This window comes from Mugil cephalus, chromosome 21 (genome assembly GCF_022458985.1).
Source record: "Mugil cephalus isolate CIBA_MC_2020 chromosome 21, CIBA_Mcephalus_1.1, whole genome shotgun sequence".
Classification (NCBI taxonomy): Eukaryota; Metazoa; Chordata; class Actinopteri; order Mugiliformes; family Mugilidae; genus Mugil; species Mugil cephalus.
Window position 1 is genome coordinate 5,275,657 of NC_061790.1, and position 26,836 is coordinate 5,302,492.

At 40.8% G+C, this 26,836-nt stretch overlaps 2 protein-coding genes and 1 long non-coding RNA gene across 4 annotated transcripts; 2 read left to right on the forward strand and 1 right to left on the reverse strand.

The window, feature by feature from the left end:
• The first annotated feature begins 650 nt into the window (after nt 1-650).
• On the forward strand, nt 651-8,910 carry slc35f6 (solute carrier family 35 member F6). The gene is made up of 6 exons (XM_047574571.1): nt 651-849; nt 3,760-3,832; nt 4,515-4,686; nt 4,776-4,991; nt 5,078-5,188; nt 7,378-8,910. Exons 1-6 carry the CDS (start codon nt 773-775, stop codon nt 7,863-7,865), a joined length of 1,137 nt encoding a protein of 378 aa, XP_047430527.1. The 5' UTR covers nt 651-772; the 3' UTR covers nt 7,866-8,910.
• A 9,867-nt stretch (nt 8,911-18,777) lies between these two features.
• On the reverse strand, nt 18,778-20,397 carry LOC124999503. Its single transcript, XR_007111189.1, has 2 exons — nt 20,261-20,397; nt 18,778-19,005 (listed from the first exon to the last, which is right to left on the reverse strand). It is a non-coding gene; the product is annotated as an uncharacterized LOC124999503 (long non-coding RNA).
• Nucleotides 18,995-22,958, forward strand: hlx1 (H2.0-like homeo box 1 (Drosophila)). Of its 2 annotated transcripts, XM_047574421.1 has the most exons (4): nt 18,995-19,749; nt 20,300-20,482; nt 20,642-20,826; nt 22,088-22,958. In XM_047574421.1, exons 1-4 carry the CDS (start codon nt 19,305-19,307, stop codon nt 22,418-22,420), a joined length of 1,146 nt encoding a protein of 381 aa, XP_047430377.1. In that variant the 5' UTR covers nt 18,995-19,304; the 3' UTR covers nt 22,421-22,958. The 2 variants fall into 2 exon arrangements, with proteins under 2 accessions (XP_047430377.1, XP_047430378.1); XM_047574422.1 differs by lacking the exon at nt 20,300-20,482.
• The last annotated feature ends 3,878 nt before the right edge of the window (nt 22,959-26,836 follow it).

Genomic DNA, 26,836 nt, shown 5'->3' on the forward strand with positions numbered 1-26,836 from the left:
TCCCTTAACGGTTGGATACCTCCCTGTCATTTACTGGTGGGGATATGTTCCTAAGCCGCTTATCCTATGAATGGTGCTCTAATGAAGCCATTGTCACTTCTTGGAGACAGAAGTCAAGGCTGTATTATAAATTGATGGCAGATTAGATCTCGTTTACCTCCCCTGTTTAACAGCATTTACACCGAGCATGCCATATCACATCTGACCTGACCTGGTCTGTGAACACACCAGACCTGGTGAAGAAGGCCCAACAGAAGCTTTTCTTCCTAAGGAAGCTGAACCAGGGATTGTGGGGGGATTCTCCTCCAGATTTGGACTCAGTCTGTGCTGACCAGGTCCAAAAGAGGGCCAGCAGGATGTCTGCAGATCCAACCCACCCTGGCCCTGCACAGTTGACACCTCTCGATTCACGGAAGAGGAACAGAAACATCAAAACCACAACTGCCTTCTTCCCCAGAGCAGTAAAATTGAATCCCCAGCCCACTAGCTACCACCCAAAATTTCGCCATGTCCTCACATAATCACAATAAACGATTCTTGAATATGTTACGCTCAATTTTCGCTCTTTTTTTTTTCTTTCTTCCCGCGTTCCCTCATTTCCGACCGCCCCTTAAAGCAGCACGCTGCAGTCAGCTGACTGTTGTCATGTGGCGTTCACTGACAGAGCACAACCAGCGGAGGAGGTGTGGGTAAAAAAACGACCGGGGACGAACACAGAAAAACACAGACTCCTGGTTCGTTCGGTCCCGTCCACTCGTCCACTCGTCCCAACATGGCGTGGACAAAATACCAGCTGTTCCTGGCGGGACTCATGCTAACAACGGGCTCCATCAACACTTTATCCGCCAAGTGAGTCCTTTTGTTTAGGTTTTATTGTTAAGTGTTAGCATGTAGCTTGCTAATCAGTTTCCAGTCTTCGCTGATGTTGCTGTTAATTCTCGGCGATAACAAGCAAATATAAACTCTCTAATCGAGCTGAGCGATAGGAAGTTAAGGTTGTAGGAAGCTGACATCGGACTAATGTTGACACGATAAAGCTGCTGCAGAGTAAATGGTGGATTTATCTGAACGCACATAAAATAAAGCAGCATTACAAATGTGTTGGGGTCATCAGATTTCAGCAGGAATGTGTCCTCAACAAACCTTGTCTATTTATGTGGGGCTTTATATCCTGACAAAGGTTAGAGTTTAGTCTAGTTCAGGCTTTTATTATAGAGGTCACAGGTACACACAGTAGCTGACATGAAAACATACACTTTCTATCTATTTTAAGGCTTTTAGACGTAGAAAATGAATTAAAATAAACCTTTACATTGTACTAGACTACGTTAGGCCAGTGTTGACTATTTATACTCACTTCACAAGAAAATGCATAGTAATAAATATGTAATAAATAAATCTTATCCTCATAAAGCATAGTATTAAGCTTTTGTTTACAATCAACAGTGTTTTCATTTTGGAAGCTGTGGTTTGCAGAACTATTGAAATGTACTGTGTTGTAACCACACATGTTTCTATTACTTTGAAGACTAAATTTTATTCAGTAGGTTACATAACAGAAACACTTAAGTGTTTATTTCAATCTGATTTAACAGCACTACAAACTGCACCCTCCAACATGATCATACAGTTTAATTAGCACCTTTCTGATGCTGTTTTCACATAAAACTGAACATTATAACAGTTTAGAAGCTTTAGATTTAGAGCTGGACTGATATATTAAGATGCATTCAAGTTCACTAGTGTACCTAATTAACTGTGAATTACGTCTTTAAAAATCTACTGTAAATGGCATAACATGCTCTACTTTCCTGGTTTTAGTTAAAGGTGTGTCTCTGCATTTAAAAAAAAAATAAAAATAAAAGAAATGTTTGTATTAACTGGCGAGACTCAGGCTCAGACACCCAGCTCCTTAACATCTTCTAAACATTTAAAGGTATTTGGAGGTATTATCACTAAGAAAGAGCCGACTGAGCATATAAAAATACCATGGGACCAAAATAGAGCCCTGTGGCACTCCACATTGTTTATAATGAATGAAACAAACAAATAAAAACAAACAAAAAAACACTGAGTAATCAAACAAATATACTGCAAACCACTGTATCAGATATGCCAACCTAATAGTTCAGACTGTTAATCACAATACCACAACCCAACTACAACAACAACATGTTATCTGTCCATGCCGGGGTTCATCATAAACTAACCTTTATTTTATATAAAATTAAAAAAAACAACAAACATAAAAAAACAATTTGCTGAAGTTTCTTGAAGACCCTTCACCCACATACAAGTGGCTTTTTCAGTTCTTAAGAGCTAGACTCAACAGAACTGAAGAAACCACTTGGGCCACTTCAAGAAACTCAAACAAGTCCAGTTGACTGAGTTGATTTCAGCTTTGTTTTTGTTTTGTTTTTTGTTTGTTTTTTTGGACATACCATGACCTGGATGGCTGATAAACTTCACTGACACTGAAATGATTTTATAGATTGTCAAGTTGACTGTGTTTGAGTCCTCTCGTTGTCACGGCAGGAAGGGCATCGTCATTCAGTGAAACAAGAAATTCAGCTTTTCCTACTTCTCTAATAATCTGTGTTCTCAGCTTTCCTGACACACGCGCACTTCTCTGTCCTTTTGTGGGTTTATGTCTGCGGAAACAAATCTGACACGAATCGCAATCCGTGCGGCTCTAATGTGTCAGACAAAACGCGCTGTGTCATGTCGCTGAAGGACGAACACGGCAACTATAAGGTAGAGTTTCACCACAGTCACCTGAGACCGGCTCAGTCTGACTTTACAGCGTCTCGCATCAGTTACAGCGTTTAGGTTGATAGTTTTGGTTCCGCTTCCATCTTTTCTTTCATACCACAGCGGATCATTTAAATCCAACGCGCGCCGACTGCAATAAAGAGGACAGGGATTGCAGATTTGGATCAGTCGACAGTACTGGTTGGTATTGATGAGTTCAGGAGTTTAAAGGAAGAGCTACAGGGAAGTGCAGCGTCATCACCTTTTAAAGTCCACGTTCCCTGTCTGGCACATGGAGACGAAATGGATGCTCACATGCCAGTCATGCTTCCTTCCACCGTCTGACTAATAAAAGTCAAAGTTTAAGCAAACCTAAGCACTCCCTCACAAGCGAACGGCAGCGTCGTTGGATCATATAGCGTATCTCTACTGCTCTTTATGGGCAGTGGAACAAATGCACCACATTTAATGGTGCGTTGAAGTTTAGATAAGTGATAAAAAACTCCAGCTGCTTTTGTGCACACTCACCTGCCAGCTCATTAGGTACACTAATGAATGCAGTCTAATGTAACAGACCCACACTAAAGCTTAGCTTCAGGAAGTTCGTGGCATTCAGAATTTGTTAAAAAATAGCTGAGGAAGCTGTTGATCCAACCGTGTTTTCATTTTAGAGGCTGTAGTTTGAATTGTGCTTTCGATGAATTGTATCGCACTGACACATGTTCCTATTACTTAAACAACCCCATTTTAGTCCTAGTTTGCTAAATAACGCTTTAGTGTTTAATTCCGTTTAAGTTTAACAGAACCACAAATTACATCCTGCAAAACTGTTGCATCACCACCTTTCTGATGACGCGTCGTAAACTGAACATTATAACATTAGTGTTATATAGCGTCGTATAACGATACGTTCATTTTCACTAGTGCGGCTAAAGTTTGACATGTGAGTGGTGTATGTTTGATGTTTAAAGATTGATGCTGAGACCGATTTGTCTTTTCGTCCTACAGATGGGCTGACCTGTTCTCCGCTAAGGGTTGCCATGACGACCCTGAACACACTTTCTCTCATCCGTTCGTACAGGTACAGTCACTTTCAGCACTTTAGGCGTCAGATTAAAAATGGCTGACAACAGTGTGTTTGTAGAAAGAACTGAAAACTGTCAGGTACTTAAATTTGTTTTTATGCATATCATTATTATATTAAACACTTTAAATTATTTCATGTAGGCAACAAGGTTCCTGTTTGGGCGTTTTTGTGTTTAAGGCATCAATTTAGAATATAAATGAGTTTCCTCTACTTAATCCTTTACCATCTTAAAATCAACCAACGGTGTTTCCTGCCGTTGGTTTCCTACTTTAAATTCATTTTAAAAGGTACCACATCTAAAAATAAGAAGGGCTGTTAACATGTGGGGAATCTGTCTGAAGGAGGAGAAATTTATTAAGAAATACTACTTCTAAGGGATGTTTGATGAGGACACTTAATGACACAACAAAAAATGTTATTGCTAGTGTGATGCCATGATAAACACTGGTTTATAAAGGGTTAAAATTATGAAATATTTGGTATTTATGGTCAGGACTTAGGGGTTATGTGAAAAAAAATAGTAACATATGCTACTTGTATGTTGTTTTGAAGTGCATACTCTTGTCCTTTAACCATTTCAAAACAGAGAAGGGGTGAAATTATTTATGTCCTGACTAAAACCAATGAGAGTTGTAATCCTTTGCCCCCCCTCCCTCCTGTCACGCTCTGTGTCCAGGCAGTGGGGATGTTTCTGGGCGAGTTCAGCTGTCTCGTGGTCTTCTACATCCTCATCTGTCACGACAGACGTAGACCAGAACCCAAGATCAACCCGGGCCAGAGCTTCAACCCCCTCCTCTTCTTCCCTCCCGCCATGTGTGACATGACGGCCACGTCCATCATGTATGTTGGTAGGTGACCGCTCAATCTGCATACACACTATGTAGCGTTATGCAGACTTCCAGATCCTATTCAGACTGTTTTTTTTTGTTTCTTCCAGCTCTCAGCATGACGAGCGCCTCCAGCTTCCAGATGCTCCGCGGAGCCGTCATCATCTTCACCGGTCTGCTCTCCGTGGCTTTTCTGGGGCGTCGCCTGGCCCCCAGTCAGTGGCTCGGCATCTGCATCACCATCCTGGGTCTGGTGATAGTGGGCCTCGCCGACTTTGTCAGCGGGAACAAAGACGATTCACACAAGCTCAGCGACGTCATCACGGGTAGGAGGACGTTTAAGTTTCAAAAATTTAACATTCCTCTGATGAGCAGTAAACGAACCAGAACTACTTTTTTTTATGTCCTGCAGGAGATCTTCTGATCATCACGGCCCAGATCATCGTCGCTGTGCAAATGGTCCTGGAGGAAAAGTTCGTCTACAAACATGACGTCCATCCTCTAAAGGCTGTGGGGACTGAAGGTCAGAGCCCAACTTCCTCCAGAGTCACATCCAACATTTGCAGAAACATCAAACAGGCCACGAAAATAGGGAAAGCCAGATTCCTGAATGATCAATGTTAAAAGACGTCGGTAATGGGGAAGGCAAAGGTCAAGCGCCAAAAAAAAACATCAACAACCAACAGGTCAATCGTTGTTTCCCAACTGATAACACAAAGTCACATTAGAGAGTATTTAAATGTCCCTTGAAATTCACCTCCTGCCAGTAAATTTAATTAAAGCACAGCAGAGGTGAAAGAGAAACGAGTAGAGCAATTGTGATTCAAGCAGATACTGTATTGACCTGTTGAGTAGTTCTGTCGTAGCAGGACTATTTACAGCTACGTTCACGGCCGCAGTCTGATTAGAGTTTACAGGAAACAGGCTACAGCTGATTTTACAGTTAATCTAATCTACGTGTTGCAGACCGGGTGAGAAAACTATTGAAATAACAGTAGGCTTTATGATCCGTCACTCTTTCAGTGTGTAGGCGGTGACGAAGGTTTACAAGCAGACTTGATAACAGCAGAACTGCATAATACTCCTTTTCTTAGATACCCCCACACTGGTATCTAAGAAAAGGAGTATTATGGGGTTCAAGATAATTAAGTTGAGGAATTATTCGATAAACAATTGAACCATTTAATTGAGTTTGAATTTATACAAAAACAACTGTAGATCATATTCTAATAACACATAATTGCAAAATTGACATCCTAACATTTAATATTAGTTATCATTATTATTCTTTTTATTTTTCTTTACTATTTTAAGTCCTTTGTTTGTAGTTAGAGCATGTTCTCCTAGCTTCATGTTTCCGACAACAGTGACGTTGATGATAAAACGCCGGCTTAGATGAAGCCTTCACAAAAACTTGGATATAATAATTTGTTATATTGTTACCGTTTGCTGAACATTAAAATATGTGCAGCAGCTATTCTTTTTTATTTTGGAAGCAGCAATTTCTGCGCTAATTTTTTTCCAAAGTTGCCATGAATGCAGCATCGGCTGCAGCTGAAGTTTTCCAAGACCCACACTACTTCTGATTGGCTAGTGATGTTAGTTTGGAGGGAAAGCTGTGTTACTCAATTGACTGCTCAAACCTGACAATATCCCACATCAACATTTTTTGTTTTTCCATCACAATCAAACGCCAGAGATCCGGCACAGTGAATACTTTAAGCCCTGCATATAGTACATGTAGGGAGACACATGCAGTACTGGTTAAAAAGTGGTGGGCAGCTCAGATCAGACAAGTTTTGGTACACCAACTGTGATCTCTGGACCCGGGTTGGGAGCCACTGGTTTAGGGGGCCACGGGGGGGCTGGAGCCTATCCCAAGAGGTGGGGTACACCGTGGACAGGTTTCCAGTCTATCTCAAGGCTAACAGAGAGGGACAGATAACCATTCACTCAAACCTACGGCTAATTAAGACTCACCAATTAACTTATGGCGCATTTCCACCGACACGGTAAGTTATGGTACGGCACGGCACAGTATTTGCGTGTTTCCACTAGCACGTGGTACCTGGTACTATTTTGGTATCGCCTCAGCCCTGGTTCCAAGCGAGCCGAATGCTACTAAAACGTAACGTCAGCCGACTGCCTTCCACTGATTTGCCAACAAGTGTCGTCATTGGAAGCGTCATAAGTGCGCGGCGACTGACCAGAGTGTAAATAAACACAAGACTCGACCCCACCACTTTTTAAAAAACCTAGCCTGCAGCCATTACTGTACAATGTAAAGGCTACCAAGCTAGCATTAGTGACCATTAGCTTACCCTCAAACGTCGTGTTTTTGCCGCTCCTGTTCTCTCGTCTATTGTTGTCCTTGTCTTCCGGTTTTGCACGTGGCTTGGCGCATTGTAAATGACGTCACAACAGTTTCGCGCAGCTGTGTTATGATGACCCCGCCCACGTCGAGGAGGTACTATATGGTACTCAGTTGCCATGCCGTGCCGTACCATGCCGTATCGTGCTCGTGGAAATGTGCCATTAGACTAGGTCCTAAACGAGGATGTCTTTGGAGGATGGGAGGAAGCCGGAGTACCTGGAGAGAACCCACGTAGACACAGGGAGAACATGCAAACTCCACCCAGAAAGGCCCCAGGTGGAGTTGTACCTTCTTGCTGTGAGGCATCAGTTCTAACCACCTGTTTTTTCTGTTCCCAGGTTTCTTTGGTTTCTTGGTCCTGTCGCTGCTCCTCATTCCCATGTACTTCATCCACGTCGGCAACTTCAGCGACAACCCTCGGCAGGTCCTGGAGGACGCGCTGGACGCCTTCTGTCAGATCAGACACCAACCCCTCATCATATTGGCCCTGCTGGGCAACACGGTCAGCATCGCCTTCTTCAACTTCGCCGGGATCAGCGTCACCAAAGAGATCAGCGCCACCACGCGCATGGTGCTGGACAGCCTGCGCACGCTGGTCATCTGGGTGGTGAGCCTGGCGCTCGGCTGGGAGCGTTTCCACGGCCTGCAGGTCCTGGGCTTCCTGGTCCTGCTCCTGGGTACGGCGCTGTACAACGGACTGCACCGCCCCCTGCTGGCCAAGATACCGTACTTCGCTGCGAGGATGAACCTGGAAGAGGACGACGGCGCGGGAGAAAGGGAGAGACTGCTGCGTGACGGCAGGATCCAGCCCGATGACGATAGCTAGAATAAACTGACACATTGGGCTCAGACTGCAGTGAACTGTCAGTCAGAGACACTGCTTTTATCGCGAGAGCCGTCAGTTTTTAAACGCACCTCAGATTTGAACTGACCTCACACATGTTGTAATACATCAGAGTGTGAAAACCTTTTGAAGAAACTGTTTAGCGTTTTTGGAAAATTCTCTTTTGTGTACTTTAAATATGAAGCTGTTAGCATAGCTTAGCACGAAGGCTGTAAACGGGAGGAAACAACTGTATTACTTTATATTATTATATTAAGTTTTTATACTTCAGCTTTGTTTGCATGAAAACAAGAAGCTAGGTCTGTTTCTGTCCGTCTGTCTTTATACTAAGCTAAGCTAAGCTAATCGTCTGGTTCCAGCCACATATTTACTTGATTTACATGAGAGAGTCATTAATCGTCTTAAATTCTGTGAGACACATCTCAAGCTGTTCAATCAAAGAAACGGGTTTTATGTTTTAAAGGGATCCTCTTATTTCAAGCTGATTGTGTTATTGTCACAAATGAAGTCTGTATCATTTTTTGCTCCCCACGCTTCAAACATATTTTTTTATTTTTTAGAATTATTTGTTTTATTTGGTGTTTTTAAATTCATTTTTTATTTCATTTTATTTTTTTTAATTCTGCACCGTCGTCATATTGTTTATGATGACGATTTTAGTTTTAATTTAAGTGGTCCTTTTTATTTAATTTCCTTTGCACGATGGGATCCAAATGTTTGTTCGTTTTTTTTTTTAAAAAAAGGGTTGATGACTGTGTGTTTTGATCAGCTGTGCCAAAATGTGCGTGGTCAGAGGAGGTCAGACATCGGCACCAAGTGATTTGCACTTGTTATTGTAAGTCCTGCTTCTCCTTCCCCGCGGAGCTGTTTGAGGCGTTGGTTGTAAGTATGAAAAAAAAGGGAACTGCCATTAAATCTCACTTGTTAAATGTCACAACAGCATTTTTTTTTTTTTTTTTTACTAAGGCCTCTGAAGACGACTATGGTTAAGATTGAGCGAAATGCAAAAACAAAAAGCTAAACATTCTCAGATTGTGACTTTTTTCTGCTTGAAAACGAGCGCATTTACTCCAATTATCAAATTCAGATGGAACAGAAATTAAAACAGTCTCACATTTCTACCAAAACTATAACTTTGGGCCTAAATAAAAAGACAATCTGTGCAAAATCACAGGTTTTAAATGCTTAAAAGTAAAACACACACTCCACTTACTGACCCGTTACAAGATTTACTGAGAATCTGTGAGGAAAAAACGCAACAAAATCTGATACGGAAGTGAGGAAAAGGTGTCAGTAGAAGGGTCTAATGTCAAGCAACACCAGCAGCTGACACCTGCTTTCACTTCCTGAGTCCAGCTGATACCCCTCCTAAAGACCGCCGTAATGGACGGAGGTCAAAGGTCAGAGCCAGGAATCCCCCCGGGGACGTGTGCACGCGTCCGGCTCCGCGCAACAGGATGAAGGCGTCAACTGAGCACATGCACACGGATTTCTGCTCATTAACGGTGTTAAGAAAAATGAGCACGGCTCATTTAGTTCAGTAACTAAAATCATTAATTACTGGTTCGTTCTGGGGGCTGGTTTAATTACTGGGGGCTGGAGCCTGTCCCAGCTGTCATTGGGAGGGAGGCAGGATACACCCCGGACAGGGATAATTGATCTGACTGTGCTGCCTGATGTGGTGAGATAAATATATTTATCTATGTTATTTATGCTGTTTTGATGCAATTTCACGTTCTCTAAAGAACGTTCTGGGTTTGGATCCATTGGCCAACCGAGGGCCTTCCTGTGTGAAGTTTGCATGTTCTCCCTGTGTCTGCATGGGTTCTCTCTGGGTTCTCTCAGTTTCCTCCCACCAAGCTCAAAGACGTGGTTGTTAGGTTCGATGGTGATTGTAAATTGGCCTGACTCTCCAGAGGACGAGCGGCTACAGAAAATGAATGAATGAATAATGTTCTCCACTACAACCAAAGATCATTAGTTCAGAGAACACTGGGGATGTGGATGCAGTAGAAGATAAGAGGAGACTGAAGCTGAGAAATCTGCAGAAATGATGCGATGCCGTCAAGTCGACATGTAGGAGGATCTGAAAGGGGCGTTTTCCAACATGTGACCAGGGAACAGAGGCCGTGTTCAGAGCTACCCAGCAACTGGTGAATTTACATTCACTTATTCATGTAAGCTACTTGTTGCGTGTGGAATAATTATTGTACCAAACTTAAAGTCAAGTCCATTTGTCTCCAAAAGCGGACGCCTGTCCAGAGCGTCTCTGTGAGGTAGCATTTAGCCACTAGATGGCAGCGTTCAGCTGAAAATACAAACCTCATCTTTACTGTGAGGAGCTGAGATAAAAATAATACATTACATTATGTTGTCTACAGTACAGAAACATTTGTGTCATAAAATAAAATAAATAATTTGTAAATATACTGTTAAAATAAAAAAAAATAATAATGGAGTATAAGTATACTGGAGATTTTTTTTACAAGTTTTGGTGTAAACAAAAGTTAGTCATTTTTAAAAGTTTTATTTTTTGCATAAATAAATTTGTGTGAATTTTAATTTATTGTGGGAGAAACTTTATATAGTTTATAGTTCAGCTGCTAGATGAGGAGCTACGGCCACGGACATAAAAATAAAAATAAAATAAAACCCAAAAGCCAAAGCAGCACTGAAGACTCTCCTGGGACGGTGTGGAAAAAACATTTCCAGTAGCTGCTTTCTGGACAAATTTGTCCCCGATGTGTGTGTGTGCGTCCTTCCCCTGAGACAAACTGCAGAGAACCCAGAATAAAAAGCAACGCTGCTAGATGGATGTGCACAATTAAAGCCTCGATAGCCACACCTTTTGTTGCTGCGTCACTTCTGTCATGTTTAAACGATTCTTCTGCTGTTTGGAGTTTCTCAGCTGATGAATCATATTTTTCCACTGCGGCGCTAAACAGCAGTTGGCTGGTTTGACCCGAGACGTGACGCAGTAAAGCTGCACGCTGAGATGCTCTGCTCTGCGTCAAACTGCCCTCGATGCATCCGCACAAAGATTAGCTACGCAAAGAAAAGTCTGCAGGGAGTGACCCACAACCCTCATTTAGGAGACATTTTTTGGTTACTCTCATCCAGATATCCAGCATAACATTTCAGGAATTGCACGTTTCCCCGTCTCCCCCGGCTCAAATCTCCGCTTTTCTCGTGATAATATCAGTAATGAGTGGAAGCGGCCTCCTCTTACTCAATTAAAAATAAATATTTCAAACAGATGTGACAGAAATGACCGCGTGTTGTGATGCACTTCTGCAGAGGTTTATGCTCCCTGTGGCGTCTTGCCACCGTGCTGGAGGAGCAGCATTAGGCCTAATGGTTTGTTATTATGACCTTTTGTGTTTCCATTAGTCTCTTCTCCGGCAGTATTCGGCTCTGCTTACAGTACATGTGATTTAACCGTGTGTACATTTGCACACTGGAGCTGCAGAGGGCCCTGAACCTCTGCGCAGCTTTAATCTGTTTTAGTGTAAACACACGGTTTTGCTCAAAGGCACAGAGTCACCGTCATATTTAAAAGCTTCCATTAAAGCAGCTCCTTAGGTTGTTTACAGCAGAGGGCAGCCTGTGGTGAGTGTGATTAGTCTACCACTCCAATGTCCGGCTAATGACCACTTAATGTTTTCAGCGCTTGGACTGTGCGGAGGAAAAGAGTGAGAAGCGCGCTACCACAAAAGGAAACGTGCGGCTGGAGTGGGATTTATTCTCCTCATTGATCTGGATTCAGTGAATTCGTTTTAAGTAGCTGCCTTATTGGACCTTGATTTTGAAGAGCAGTCAAACAAAACAAAGTCTCTCGGGTAATCAGGAGCAGGTTTTTAGAGGCATTTAAATACTTAAATTCAAAATGAAACGTTTACTTCATGTCTCCATCATCGGGATCGCGAGGTCGTATTTGTCTGCGTCTGTTATTTTTCAGTCTCAACATGAAGCACTCGGATCTAATGCAGTAAATGTACTCAACTGCATGTACTTATTTTAAATTTATTCTACTTTGACTTGACCACATTTCACAGGGAGATATTGTGCCGTTTACTCCACTACGTTTGTCTAAAAGCTGCCATTACTTTTAAAAAATATTATATTACAGTATACAGTAAATCATCTATCAGAGCTAGTTTTGGATTCATGTACTTTAATTATATTTTAATCACAATTACCTTAAAATGGTACTTGGTTATTTTGCTAAACTGACACAGGCTGCATTCAAAGACAACATTAAGCGTCTAAATGTGAGTTGGTCTTTATGAAATTAAAAAAAAGTTAAAGACAACTTTCAATGTTTTCCTGCAGATTATTAGTTTGAACACTGATTAATGAGTCGGTCGATAAAACGTGAGAAAAAAATGAAAGAATGTAACGTCTTTATTGTTTAAAGGTTCTAATATTAATTTTACAATAAAAATCCAACTAAAACTAAGCAAATCCTTCTGTACTCAAGTACAGTCGTAAGGTACCCTTGTATATTTTACTTTTGCAACTTCTGTCTTTCACTACATCTCTCTGACAGCAGTAACATAATAAATCCATCACGGTATAATGGATGAAACACAATTAAATCATGTACAGAAACTATTTGTTGTGTAATTGATAGTTTTACTTTACTTGCAGTTCTTTTTTCTGATAATACGTAGATACTTTTGATAAAACCTCAGGCATCTGTTTAATTCACCACACTCTGTATCCTCAGTGGACAAAAACGTCCATGTCCAAAAACTGCCATAAAAACTCTGATTTTTTTCTGCATAAATCTCTTAAACCACTCCAGCACTTTCCAAAACTACTAAAAATTCAATAATTTTGAGGAATTTTAACCCTTTAAATGCCAGTGTTATTCTTGAAGTCACTGTTGTTTTTAGGAAAAAAACAAAAAAACATGAAAAATTATCTAGTTTCCATAAAACATAGTGTTGAGCACTAAAAATGACAAATTTGACCGTTTTCCTCCTAAATGAAACCCTGATATGCAAGAAGAAAGGTTTTTATGGTGTCATGGCTGAGAGATTACAAAAACCTAGTTATAATGGAAGTCAATGGGACATTTTTGTCCGCTAAGGTTACGAAAGGGTGGAAAATTTTAAATCTGATTTTACATAAAAACTACCGATGCAATCAAGTCAGTGCTTTAGATAATCTTGATCATACCCAAGACTGATCTAAAAATAAATTAAAAAAAAATAAATAAATCAATCAATGCCACAGCCGTGCAACATTAGTTTTATGGAAAATATATATGTTTTTTTTTTTTCGCAAAAACAACAGTGACTTCAAGTAATCAAGCATTTAAAAGGTTAAAATTCATCAAAATGATTTCATTTAGGGTAGTTTTGTTAAGTGCTTAAGTGGTTTAAGAAATTTATGCACAAAAAAAAAAAAAAAAATGTGCCACATGTGCAGCCAAATCAAGAGACATTTTGCCCAAATGGATAAAAATGTCCCCAAGGTTAAATAAGGTCTGATTTGTATGAAATTGAATTTGTAACGGCAGAAATATGACAGAATGTCAATCTTAGAATAAAACATGTTACAATGCACGACTGCAATTAGTTACATTTATGTCTTTGTGTGTGAGTTTACAGCTGCAGCCAGTAATTAACTCTAACTTTATCTCATTATCTCACATATATTATACATATTAACACATCATAATGTATTTGTTGGTTATATTTTATATCGCCAATCTGAATTTATAGAATAATTATAGGGTGAATGCAACATCATCTGAAATGTAGAAGTAAAAAGTAAAGTGCCTTTGGACTATGATTAAGTTGTGTAGAAAGATGAAAAAACACAATCCTAATTATCTGAACTATTAGATTACTCATGGATTAGATGTTTGATCTATAAAACAAACAAAAAAAAGGACTGTTGTTAAATTTTCCTTTTTTCAGGACGGCAGCAAAATATCTTCAATATTCATTTTATGATTGAGAAGAAATGAACCAATAGCAGCTGAAGCCTTCGCTGTTTCAAAAGTTCAAGATGAATTGATTTTAAAATTAATGAAGATGAAAACCACATTTGTAGAAATATGAGCAGGACAAGAAGAAGAGAACCTTTAGTCACTGGGGGGAGCTGCTTATTAATGTTTAACACGATATCTGAGGGAATAACTAATATCCTGTATCTCCAATTGTATCTCTCCAGTGGCTTTAAACTGGATGTGTTGTGATGCAGAATTTAAGCCTCAAAATGATTATATTATATATAGGGGAGGGCAGTTTATACGTGTTACAGTTAATCTCATGACTCATTAGAATATTTGTGACATATATAAAACATCTTAAAAAGTACTGAATTAAAGCTGTATTTAAGCAGAATTTCTTTATACTTTTAGTAAAAGTATAAAATGCTATAATGCATTCTGGTTTTATTCTGTTCTTTCTTTTTAGATTAATAGAATATGTATTTTCATAGCTTAGAGTCTAAAGAGTTTAGGCCTGTAATGATGCAAACCTGTATCTTGCATATTGTGCACGTGTTACTGAGCGGTCAGCACACACAGGCTCTGCAGCTCTTATTGAATAATCTAAACACTTTTCTCTGGGTCAATACTGGAACATTTTATTTCTGAGAACACGCAGCCAGAGATGCTTCATTAAAAAATAACACCCCTGCTCATAAAAAGCAGGTCAGGCTTTGACCTTTGACCCCCCGCACGCAAGTTAAAAACCTCGTCGGACAGAGTTCAGCGTCTGAAACACACTGGATGTGTTCGGGGTCACATAAACGCGACAGCCTTGTTTTGAATTGCCTTTAGACGTCTCCCTCGGTCCTTTTTCTCTCTCCTCTCTCTGTGGAAATGATGGCAGCGTGCCATACAGAAGGCAGTGTACAATGGCCCAGGTCCCATTAAATCTGCGAAAGTTCCTTCCTGAGGCAAACATTGCCAGAAATAGTAATCTTGGCTTGAGCCGGAGCCGTACGAGAGGGGAGCAATAACTCTCGGTGTAATAATGGAAATCATTTAATTCTGGTCCGGCAGCATGTGATCCAGAGGAGCTACGGTCCGAGGTGCTCATTCAGTTTTTCCTCCGCCTGATAAGACTTCCTGAAAAACACGCAGCGAGCAATCAGGCGACAACAATGGGCTCCGTCCGATGCTTTAAACTTCAGGTAGTCAACAGTGCACAACTGCACGGCTTTGTTTTCGTCCGCGGCGAGCATGTGACTCATAAATGACATTTTGTTTTCGTGTTGTTTGTTTAAGCTCTGATTAGCTTCAGTGCAGAGTGCGTGGACGCAGAGCAGAGCAGCTGGCTCCGCCGAGAGGATTAGATAAAGCACTTATTTAGTTCACCCAGACTTTTCATTTTAATCATTTTAATCGTGAGTGAGCTGGTAGTCATTCCTGGAAAATAAGCATCAGGTTTGGTGGATGTTTTTTTGAGGTCGGAGCAGATGTTTTAGAGTAAAAGTTGAACCGTGTTAAGATTTGCATTAAAATGTGCAATTAGGAAAATATTAGTATCGGACTACGCAGAAAAACATAACGTTTGACTGATTTATTAGTGTTATATATAACGTTATTGGGCTGGTAATACAAATGCACTAATGCTGAAAGACATCGCAAGTTTAAATACACCGATCAGCCACAACATAATGACCAGGAAAAGAAGACAAGTAACTAACATTGACCATCTTGTGTCAGTTCAGTGTTCTGCTGGGAAACTTCTGAACCTGACATTCATTCGTGTTACTTAGACATGTAGCACCCACCTAGACCAGACCAGACGCCCCCACCTCATAGAAATGACTCCCTGATGTTAGCACCCATCCCCAGCAGGATGCAGCCAGACACACACACACACACACACACACACACACACACAAAAAGAGCAGCACAAGGTGTTGACCTGGCCTCCAAATTCACTAGATCCAAAACTGATCAAGTATCTGTGGGATGATCCACAGAGGCCCCTCCCCTCGACCCATAGGACCCAAAGTCCCCCCACTAACAACGTCCTGTTGCCAGACGCCACAGGACACCCTCAGAAGGACCATGTCCATTCTCTGGTGAGTCACAACTGTTTTGGAGACACGAGGGAGACCTACACAACATTAGGAAGGTGGTCATAATGTTATGCCTGATAGGTGTATATACAGTTACTGTAGACAGTTTATTAGAGGGGTTCACGGGCTAAGGGTGAAGGCCTTCAAGGGTCCCAGCATATTTAAATGATGGGTCATAAGAAAAAGAGGAAAATTAGTATTAATTTATTTAAATTAGTATTTAAATAAATTATTTATTTATTGTTTGTTTATTAAATACATGAAATGTTTGCCTGTTTGGGCCTGGAATAATTATTTATACGGATACTGTAGGGAGGGGTTCGCAGGCTAAGGGCCAACTCCCTCTAAAGGGTCCCAACATAACGACCTGATGGGTTGTGACACAATATATGTGATAAGAAAGCAGAAAAAAAAGCTCCTTCTACACAAATGTGTATTCATTTATTTATTTATTTATTATGTGTTACACGTTATCTAAATGCATGTTCACTAGGAGTTTAGAGAGGTTTTCCTCCAAGAGGTCCCGAGCCAAAAAGGTCCACGGACTCTAAGGTCAAGGCCCTCCAGAGGGTCGTAACATCATGACCTGATGGTTCATGAGATAATAAATGGGATGAGAAAGATATATGAATTTGCCATACAAATTTAGATGTATTTGTTTGTTTATTTAATATAAACTATGTTTAATTCGTTTGGCCCAGACTGTAGGTAATTATTGGAGGATTTCACACACTATTTACTAGACTATTATTTACCCTACAGGCTGTGAGAAAACTAATGTTGCAGAAGAATTGCAACACGCATTTGTATGGGTTTGTTAAATATGTGCAATCTTTACCCATTTATGCGTCATTATTTATTAATTTAAATGAAGGATATTAGAAGTTCTTAGAGCTTTTCTGTCTAGAGACACAAAAAGTTCAAAGGAATCAAAATCTTCATCAACTGTGTTGTAAATTTGTCAATTTAAATATAAATTCTAAATCTAAAAAGTAACTGCACTCTGGAGAATAATGTGATATAAATGTTGCATAAAACTAAAATATCACGGTGATGAAGTACAGGACTTGGATTGTGACTGTGCTTACTGAAACTCTGAGGGGACACTAACAGTGGAAAAACACAGTCACGAAATCCTCTGCCTATAAAGTGGCTAACACAGTACGTCAAGGACAATACTCTTCCTCTGAAAAGACAATCAGGTTTTATTTAGACTGGCAGTAACTCTGAATTCTCTATTGTTTGAGACGGACTCAGATCTGGAGCGCTCACACTCCTTTAACCAGAGTCGCTGGCACTGGCAGGAATCCCACCTGCCATCATTTATACGGCTCCACGGAGGACCGGCTCAGAAAGGGGAAATAAAGGTGAATAATGGTATCCAGCCGAGCCGTGGAAGAATAAAATATATATATTTCAGTTTTTACAGGTGAGTTGGGGATCAAATGTATCATTTAAAAAAAATATTCATTTTCTTAGACGTGAACCTTTAAACCGGCTGCAATAATATGAAGGCTGGAGTTTATTTTTGGAAGCGTGCTGCCTGCTCTTTCTTTTTAACACGAGCATGTGCCTCCATTAAAATAAAATAAAATCAGAGTTATTTTAAATGGCGAGATGCTTTGGCACAAATAAAATGCAAATGAATTTGAGAAAATTGCAACTGATTGTGCTCCGATCGACTGAAAATGCAAATCTGGTTTTTGTTATCTACTGGTTTAATGTAAATTATAATGTAGGTGACGTTTAATTAGGCTAAAATTAATTCTCCCGTTTCCTCTGTCGCCTCGCTCGTCACTGTTTCATGACAGACGCCGTGCGTAAAAGTCCGATCCGAGGCCTGTTTTTCCTAAACGCTTCCCACTGAAAAGCTCATCAGCACCTGAAATAACTCGAGGCGTGCTGCGTCTGCTACATCCTCTTCCCTGGATTGTTTTGACTGCGTGATGGAGGGCAAACGTTAAATGTCATTTCTAATTTTAACCCGGAAAAGTGTCACTCGAAAACATCATGATAGCGGGGAGTCAGGGTCATCGGCCCTTCCGCCCGCATGAATCAAGACTAAATGAATGCGGGCTTCAGAAGCCATTGTTTCGACACATGCAAGAGAAACATGCGATCTGCAGACTCCGGGGGAGGAGGAGGGGGATCCGAGCAGTATCAGGGCACCGCGGCGGGGGAAGAAAGCGAAAGAGAAAGAGTTAATTGACTATTGAAAAAATAAAAAATAAAAATAATAATAAATATATATATAAAAGTATTTTATATATACATATAAAGAGAGAGAACGTGCATAAACTCACACGTAGAAACAATAAAAATCAAAGAATTAAACGTCTTTTAAGTCTGCAGGAAAACTTCTTAAAAGCTCTATTTACGCTCCCTGATTATAAAATCTTTATTGGCCGCGACCCAACGTGTGAATCTTGAGGGGCCTTGCGGATGAGGTATCGCCTCTGAAGTTAATTGTGTTTTCGTTTTAGAGGGGAATAGATTTCCTCTGTTTATTATGAGCATGGGGACGGATTTGCGTCACCGTGCAACTTGCAGGTTGAGATAAAGTTGCACAAATATTGAAAAAGGGAAGTTCTAGCGGTCATTATAAAGTTTCCCCCCTTTCTGCGCCGGAAGAAATAAGGATTTCTGCTGTATCCTAAAATACTAAAACGGGTTCTATTTTAGGGGGCAAATCTAGCGGGGCATATCCGCTCATTTAACACGAATCACAGCCCATCAAAAACAGGATGAGCCGGAGCTAATAGAGACTCTCCTGGGCCCCCGGTTATAGGATCGCAGTATATTATCGAATATGCGGACATCGATTTAGATTTTTTTTTTAAAAAAAAAATACGAATTACATATTTAAAGCTAACAAATCAGACATCTTGCAAATATTTGTAATGTGTGTGTGAATAGTTAAGTACATTTCCAGAAACTCAAATTAGTACGAGAGTTCCTGCGTAATGACTATTTTCGTGTGCGGTGATATGGGTGAGAAGGAGGCTCTCTTTAAGTGATCAATCCATCATCTCTGGATTAAAATTGCTCCGAAGTGTCCCTGGTCATGTGCCTGTCAGAGAGGGAGAGAGAGAATCGGTTACACATCATCCTCGTTTGTTAAGGGCGTGATGCGAGCGAACGCGCTACGTCCATTGGCTCAGAAAACGACCAATCAGTGTCAGCGGAGGAACTTCAGAGTGGAACTGCGGGGTTAGGATTTCAGAGTTGGGAGAGCGATTTTGGCACTTACACAAAGAGGACGGTCATCTGTCCTCCTAAAAGGCTATCCGTGCTTCTTTTTTTTTCTACATGTCTCTCCTTTTAAACTCTCTCTTCTGAGTAACAATACGACGCGTGAGAGGCTTCGGGATGTACACGGCCGGGATCAACCCGTTTTACGCATCAAATTTTAGCCTCTGGTCTGCGTACTGCGCAGGGGGCTTCGCTGTGGATACAATGAAGAAACCCTCGTTTTGCATCGCAGATATTTTGCAGGCTGGAGATGCGGAGAACATCCCGGGATCTTCCGCGCTCATGGTGCACATGGGACACCACCACCGCGCTCAGCAGGGCCACTCCGGCAGCTCTCCGCTGCGCCCTTCTCCCGTCGCGCCGGAGCCGTCGGTGTACGGTGCCAGGATGAGTCCGGCGTCTCCGTACCACAGACACGGACTACAACTAACCTCGGTCTCCAGAACAGCGTACAACTCCCAACAAGCCCCCCCGCCTTCAAGCAAAGACCTCAAATTTGGAATTGATCGGATACTGTCAACAGACTTTGATCCAAAATGCAAAGAAAAGTCGTCGCTAAGAGGTGAGCAGAGAGATTTAACTGCCTTCAAGTATTTATTAAAAAAAAAAGTGGTGTGTGTATAGAGTAGCTTCCTGTCGTGTCAGACACAAATAAATCAATGAACAAGCATGTGTTAAATGCCCTGAAAGAATATTTTTATGATCTAGTCAAGTGCCTTAAACAGACACAAAGTTTAGAAACTGAAACCAGCAAACGAGAAGCAAACCAACAACTGTGCACATGTGCAGTCAGTTCCACTTAATAACACTGGCTGTCTTGTTCACAGAGTAGTTAGAGCACTAATAGTCTCCTATTAAGGAGCCATGTGGGGAATTCATCTCCTCTATTGCCCCCTAACACGAGGTTAGAGGTCAGGATCAGCTACGAACAGCAGCAGCAACAAGTTTATTCAAAAGCAGCTAAGGCCAGCACTCAGAGCTTCCTCCTCTCTAAACTTGAGACCATCTTTGCCCCTCAAAGAGTGCGTTGTCGTCTTCAGGCAGGCTGCATGTGTGTCACTGCGATAACTCACTTTGCTGACTGAAGCCCCTCATCTCTCGCTCTGTGACAGATCTCACGTCCATCGTTAGCTCGAACCGTCAGTCAGGCATCCACATCCCCGTTCAGCCTCCGGCCAGCCAGTACTTCTCCTCCATAGACCCCGGGATGAGCGACGCGTCCTCCATGATGAGTTCACTAGGCAGCAGCAGCAGCAGACACTCAGGCCAGCATCAGTTTCAGGACACCTTCCCAGGTAGACATCACATGTAGGATCGTAGCAGACGGGAGGATGGCCTGTCTGACCTCTGTGTCTTTTAGACGTGAGACTTTAAATGCTGATTACTGGACTGTCCTTGCTTTAACCTCCTGTCTCTCCCCCCCACCACCCCCACCCCCTCCTCGTGTCTTGTAGGTCCATACGCCGTCCTCACAAAAGACACAATGCCTCAGACGTACAAGAGGAAAAGGTCGTGGTCGAGGGCAGTGTTTTCAAACCTGCAGAGAAAAGGCCTCGAGAAGAGATTCGAAATACAGAAGTATGTCACCAAGCCAGACAGAAAACAGCTGGCTGCGATGCTGGGACTCACAGACGCTCAGGTAAGAGGACGCACGTGGATTTAGGCCTGCTTCATTTTATTCTTCTTTATTACACAAGCAAATAAATTCCTACAGAATAGTTTCTCTTTCATTTTTATTAAATTTAGATCTTAAAATAAATTTAGATTATTATTAATATTATTGTCCCTGTTTAAAGCCTCTGTGTCAAGGATTTCTTAATCCATATATATAAATATATCCTTCATATAATCGGTTTGAACTCTATTATTTATGTACTTTTATTTGTAGAAAGAGGTGTTATTGCCAAGAGAACACAAATAGAAACTAGAAAACCATAATGCCATAATCAGGGTTTTATAAATATGTGTGCACATAAAAAAAAAAAAGAGTGCAGTTTTTAATTTGACCAAATTTAATAACCGTTTATAAATTATGTTTTCTGTTGGTATTCAGTTTTATAGCTCTAAATGCAGATCTGGAACTGGAAACAGACTTTTAAATCCCCACCGTGTTCCTTTTACTGGTCAGGACACACTCAGTGACATTCAGATGCACTCTGTGTCCTCAGTCACCGAGGACGTGAGGTTGAGTTTGTGCTTCTGGCCACATTTATCGCTGTGATTAAATGAAAAAATGAGCAACCTGCACGTGTGTCCATCACTCAGATTCAACCCTAAAATAATCCCAAAACAAAAGGCTAAAGAGGCTGTGATCAAGGCCTGCAACTGGCAGGCGGCATCGTAACCGCACACGGAGCGTCCTGATTGGCTGCGGGGCGTCTCGCTGTGTGCCAGATCTCACCACATCTGGAGCAACACTTGTTTTTGTTTACATTTCACCAGGCTTCTGTCAGCCAGCAAATGTCAAAGCCACTTATACGGTAGTCTAGCCAAGGAGCATGCTAATGCTAGTTCAGGATTATTTCTAACCATTACTGAATTTGGAAATATTATTTTTTTTTCTTCCATCTATTGTCACGTTCATTGGATATTTTTTGGAGCATATGTGCATATTTTTTGTCCTGTTTGCAAAAACAATTATTAGCATTTGGATATAGTTTCTGCTAAGTGCAATGAGTGCAAATTTCAAAAAGCACATATTTCTGATTGTTTATCTTACTGCAAAACATTTTCTGGAAGTTTTTGAGGACATTTTCAAGGGAGTGTTTGAGGATTTTAAAATCCAGGCATTGTGCTAAAACACTGAAGCTGTGGCTGGGTTGCTATTTGTATAAAATGCTCGAGAGGCAGACTAATCTAACGGCGGCTGGATATGTGTGTGTGTGTGTGTGTGCGCGCAGGTGAAAGTGTGGTTCCAAAACAGACGCATGAAGTGGAGGCACTCCAAGGAGGCCCAGGCTCAGAAAGACAAGGAGAAGGAGGAGAAGCCGGAGAAAGGTCTGTCCGAGGCCGGCGGCAGGGAGCCCAAAGAGCCGCTGGAGTCCGAGTGTGAGAGCGAGGGAAGGAGCGAGTGCGAATCCGACGAGGCCGACGAGGAGAGCGCTGACGGACATTTGGACGTTTCCGAGCACAATAAAACCAGCGTGATCATGAGCGGGAGCGCGCCGGCCGGCAGCGCGGACGCGGCCGCGGTCACGGCCACGGACACAGCGGCCTCACAGGTGTTAATATGAAGGCTAATGAGTCCACGCTGGTCCCACGAACAATGAGATGTTTTTATTATTTTTTCACAGAAGAACGACAGTGACCGGACATGCCAGGAGACTGTAGCAATAAAAAACAGGTCGGTTTAATACCTGGGGAGAAATGGAGCGAAGAGACTCTTTTCTTTTTTTATTCGCTCATTAGCTCAAACACACGCTCCAGAATAAATTGTACATTTTATTAGATTTTGTCTCCATTTTTTTTCCGTCTTGTCCAGTAATAATAATAATAATAATATAAAAAAAAAACAATACTTCCGGCCTCTTTTGGTGTCTCCTTACTGTCGTTTACAGAGAGCTTCTGTGTGCATGGTGTGTTTTCCTCACCCGAAGGAAAACCTGCGGTTGTGAAATTTTTATTTTGTAGGTTATGAACCACTCGTTAATGAAATCTCAGAACATCACGGCAGTGTTCATGTAATGTTTTTTATTTTGTATGTAGTTGTGCTATTTTTGTTAATAATAATTTGCACTGAAAATACTGTAAATAAAAAATTCTTACTCTGAATGGTATTATTTTATTCTTATTATCTTATTATTATTTAAACGTACATGAGCTACGCCCTTGTTTTATCATAACACATTTTGGTGTGGCAAGATCGATTTGTTTTTATTTTTTCTAAAATTTGCATTAAAATTTGACAAAATAAAAGCAACAGCTAAATTAAATGATGTGAATGCAAAGAAATGTATATGAATAAAAAATATTACATGAAAAAAAGTGATGGGAGCTGCTATCCGCAATGAGTGGTTTAGTCCACGCAAATTAAATAAAATACTGAATACATAAATATAAATATAGCACAGTGGCTCGGAGACGACCCATTTTAAACGCACATCGTCGTCATTCCTCCGTGATAAACGTCTTCATTCTCTTACACATAAGCACATTAATAACTCTATAAGTTTCTCCCGTGCACGCTGCGGCTCTGGCAGAAGGAGTAGAAGAAGAGGCTAATTTATAGTTTGTATACATTCACTGGCTCCAGATAGCAGCGACGACCCGGATGAGCATATTTTACGCATCCAGTCGACGTGGCCTCCGCTAATAGCGCAGCCTGCAGTCACTCAGCGGGGTTTAATGCCCCACACATCACACAAGCAAACCATACCACTGCAATAAGAGGACACTATGGTGTTGAAATAAATGTAATTTCCCAATCAGCCATATCATGATGTCGAATCAATGGTGACTGCTCAGAATTTATAAGATAGAGAGAAAAACAAAACGTCAAAGGCAGCAATGGAACTGTTGCAGCACAATTAAAAGCAGTTTCAGGATGTTTAACGAAAGCTCGCTCCATTCACGTGTCTATTATGTCTGTCAGAGTAATTGTGTTTTATAAGACACACACATGAATCTTCAATAACACTCAGCTGCACCTCCTTAAAAGCTTATTTTTTTCCACACCGACTGTATAAATGTCCTTACAGAGCTCAATATTCATTTAGTCATCGCTGCAGTCAGGGTCACTTTGCTCAGTTTAAAGTATTTTTGTGCAAAAAGTGATGACTTATCCAGAAAATTCCTCCTGATTAAGGGTTTTTTTTTTCATATGCAGTCGCTGTGCAGTGACAGCTCAGCGGTTGTGTAAGATGACTGAGTCACATTCTTGTTTATTAGTGCCACTACCAATAAATTTGAGACACTTTTTATTTTTTTTATTGCATTAATCTGCAACAGAGTTCCTCTTAAGAGGTTTGTTGATGGAAAATGGGCCTCAATGGGAAAACAAGCTCGTGCATGGTTTATATAAAAATAAATAACAGCTTCGTGAAGTATCCCGTAAGTGGAAGAGTGTGAGGATTCAGGGCTGGAGGTCAAAGTTCTGCATCTAACATTTCACTACAAAAGTACAAAGTGTTCTTGAAGTACTCTTTCCAGATCTAATACAAAACATTTAACAGATTTTGATATGTATTTTTTTTATCCTGTTAAAATATATATTTTTTCTACATTTCATTCAAGATCAATATAATTCAGCTTCAAAGTTTTCTCCACATGACATGAAATAAATCCCAGAGACTCTTTTACTTGTTGGCCCAATAAAGAAAATACTGAACTTAAATTAATAACTTTATAATATAATACAGAGGATAAACTTTCAACCACATTTACTCAAGTGCATCCAGTTTTGATATAATTGTATTTTGAGTTTTTCGATTTTCTCCTTCTCAATGCTAATACTCTACTACCTAAATGTTGCATTTAAATTCACAACATTTATTTTATAACTTTCATTCCTGGTTAATTTGCAGATTCGCTTTGTTTTACATTATATAAAATATATATTTTTCACCACGAGTTTGTTTTAATGCAGTAATGTGATTGGCATTATTACGTCTGAGTAACATTTTTATGCTAATACATGTGTACCTTCACAAAAGTATTTATAGTATTTAGTATTTATACACTTCTTACACAGCTGGTGTCACATTCACTCGAGACTAATGGAATAAAATAATGTTTCAGATGGTCACACAATGAGGAAGCAGCTCATTCATGATCCAGCTGGAGATATTTTGACCAATTTATATAGTTTATCCTATTTAAATTTGTGACAACTGATTATTTATAATAAAATAATCTTGCATTATTTTGCAAAATCATGATTTGAGGAGTAAATAGAGCTTAGAAGTGTGGAGTAAAAAATCTGATACGTAAGTGAAAAGTAGGTTAAGCTGAAAATACTCGAGTACAGTTTCTCGTATGGCTTCGTTTAGTAAATGTACTGTATGTGGATGTGGAAAAACTTGATATGAAGTGATGTAAAATAAATTCCCGGGCCTTCAGTACTTCAGACTGCATTATACTTCAGTAAGGGATCTTGAAGCGATTGTTTTTTTTTTGTTTTTTTTTTTTTTCATTGTCATGTTAGCAGCAACATCATAATGACTGACCCAAAAACCAGGACCACCGCAAACTCCGTCTACAATGGGGTCCACTTTCCTCTCCTCCGGAAAGAGGACTGACCCCAGGAGAGCTGCCGTTTTTCCGTTTTAGCTTAGCATCTTGAATTTCACTCTTCACTCCCCCCCTCCACCCCCCCCCCCCCCCCCCTTTCTTCTCCATACTTCTGCCTGGCTGTACAGTATACCTGTTGCCTTTTGTTTCTATAAAGCAGACAGTTCACCCCTAAACTCGACAGAACATGCAACCGAGTGGATGCAACGCGTCTTAATCTTCGCCCTTAATTCACGCTGGATGAGGAGTTGTCAGAGTTATGATACCCAGTTTCCATGAAAGGCTGTAAAAGCTCTGGGCACTTTATCAAGCCAATATTAACTGTTAAAGGCTCATGTATTAAATGTCTGGGTGGGTTGAGTCAAGAAATTATGCCCAAAAAGCTATAAATTACATTTGTATTTGCAAATGTACAATAACAATAACAATCCAAACGCTTAACATAATACTGAGAGGCCTTGATTTGTGAACTGTCCTAAGAACTTTTATGAGCAGGATAGGAGAAAGTCCATCTGGCCGGTATTTAATGTCAGCCTTTCCGCCTCCATTAAAAGCCTGTCCTATACGTCCGTCTTGGCAACCCCGGGACAGCGCAACCCATAAAACAAACGGGGCCTCGCAGATTTCGTCAATATTTAACGCTTTGAAAAAGTAACTGTGTAAAACAAATTACTTCTGTGAGAGCGGAGGACGGGGCGGAGGGGGGGGGGGGGGGGGGGGGGGGGGGGGGGTTGTGTCTGCAGCCGCTGAGGAATTAACGCGGCTAAAAGCGGTGACGTCTCAAGTGCTTTGAGGCATTATCTGTGAAGTTGTTTGATAGGCTGATGGAGATTTCTCCCCCGTTGCCGTAATGCATCAGAGGAGGCCTCGGAGCCCCTTTAGGCCGGCCCGGAGTTAAAAAAGAAAAAGCTGCACCGTAACTCGACGAGAAACGCCACGGCTCAAGATAGCAGTGTGAAAACGACGCAGGTTTAGTTTAGTAATTGTGCTCCTTCCTCATTTTGTGAGATGATTCTGATAGAGGTTTAATTGTCATGGTGATGGGGATGATAACTATGAAGATACGAACATCTCAGGAAAACACAATTTATTTTTATAACAAAGTGCTCTGAAGAAAAAAAAGCACACGGCTATTAGCAAAATAAGCTTTAAGCATCAAAACTATTATGCACCACAATGACTCCCGTTCGTATTATTTACTGCATAAATATGGATGAAGCTCTATAGCAGCATTATGTGGTTTATCGACTCATGGGAAGCATTTTACAGTGCGTCATATTTTTAAAAAAAATACTTGTGGCATTTTTAAATATCTGCTCCAAAATGTACTTTAAGGTCGTATCGTGAAATTACAAGTACCTCAAAACAGTTCTCCGTATGCGCATTCAATGACTCTGTAAAATCTATTTTAAGTTTTAAAA

Bases quoted from the DNA above. Each gene is read 5' to 3' on its own strand.
- slc35f6 (XM_047574571.1), top strand. From the start codon at position 773: ATGGCGTGGACAAAATACCAGCTGTTCCTGGCGGGACTCATGCTAACA. The intron at 850-3,759 runs GTGAGTCCTTTT...TTCGTCCTACAG, and splicing joins ATCAACACTTTATCCGCCAA to ATGGGCTGACCTGTTCTCCG. The intron at 4,992-5,077 runs GTAGGAGGACGT...TATGTCCTGCAG, and splicing joins GCTCAGCGACGTCATCACGG to GAGATCTTCTGATCATCACG.
- hlx1 (XM_047574421.1), top strand. From the start codon at position 19,305: ATGTACACGGCCGGGATCAACCCGTTTTACGCATCAAATTTTAGCCTC. The intron at 19,750-20,299 runs GTGAGCAGAGAG...GCTCTGTGACAG, and splicing joins AGAAAAGTCGTCGCTAAGAG to ATCTCACGTCCATCGTTAGC. The intron at 20,483-20,641 runs GTAGACATCACA...CGTGTCTTGTAG, and splicing joins GTTTCAGGACACCTTCCCAG to GTCCATACGCCGTCCTCACA.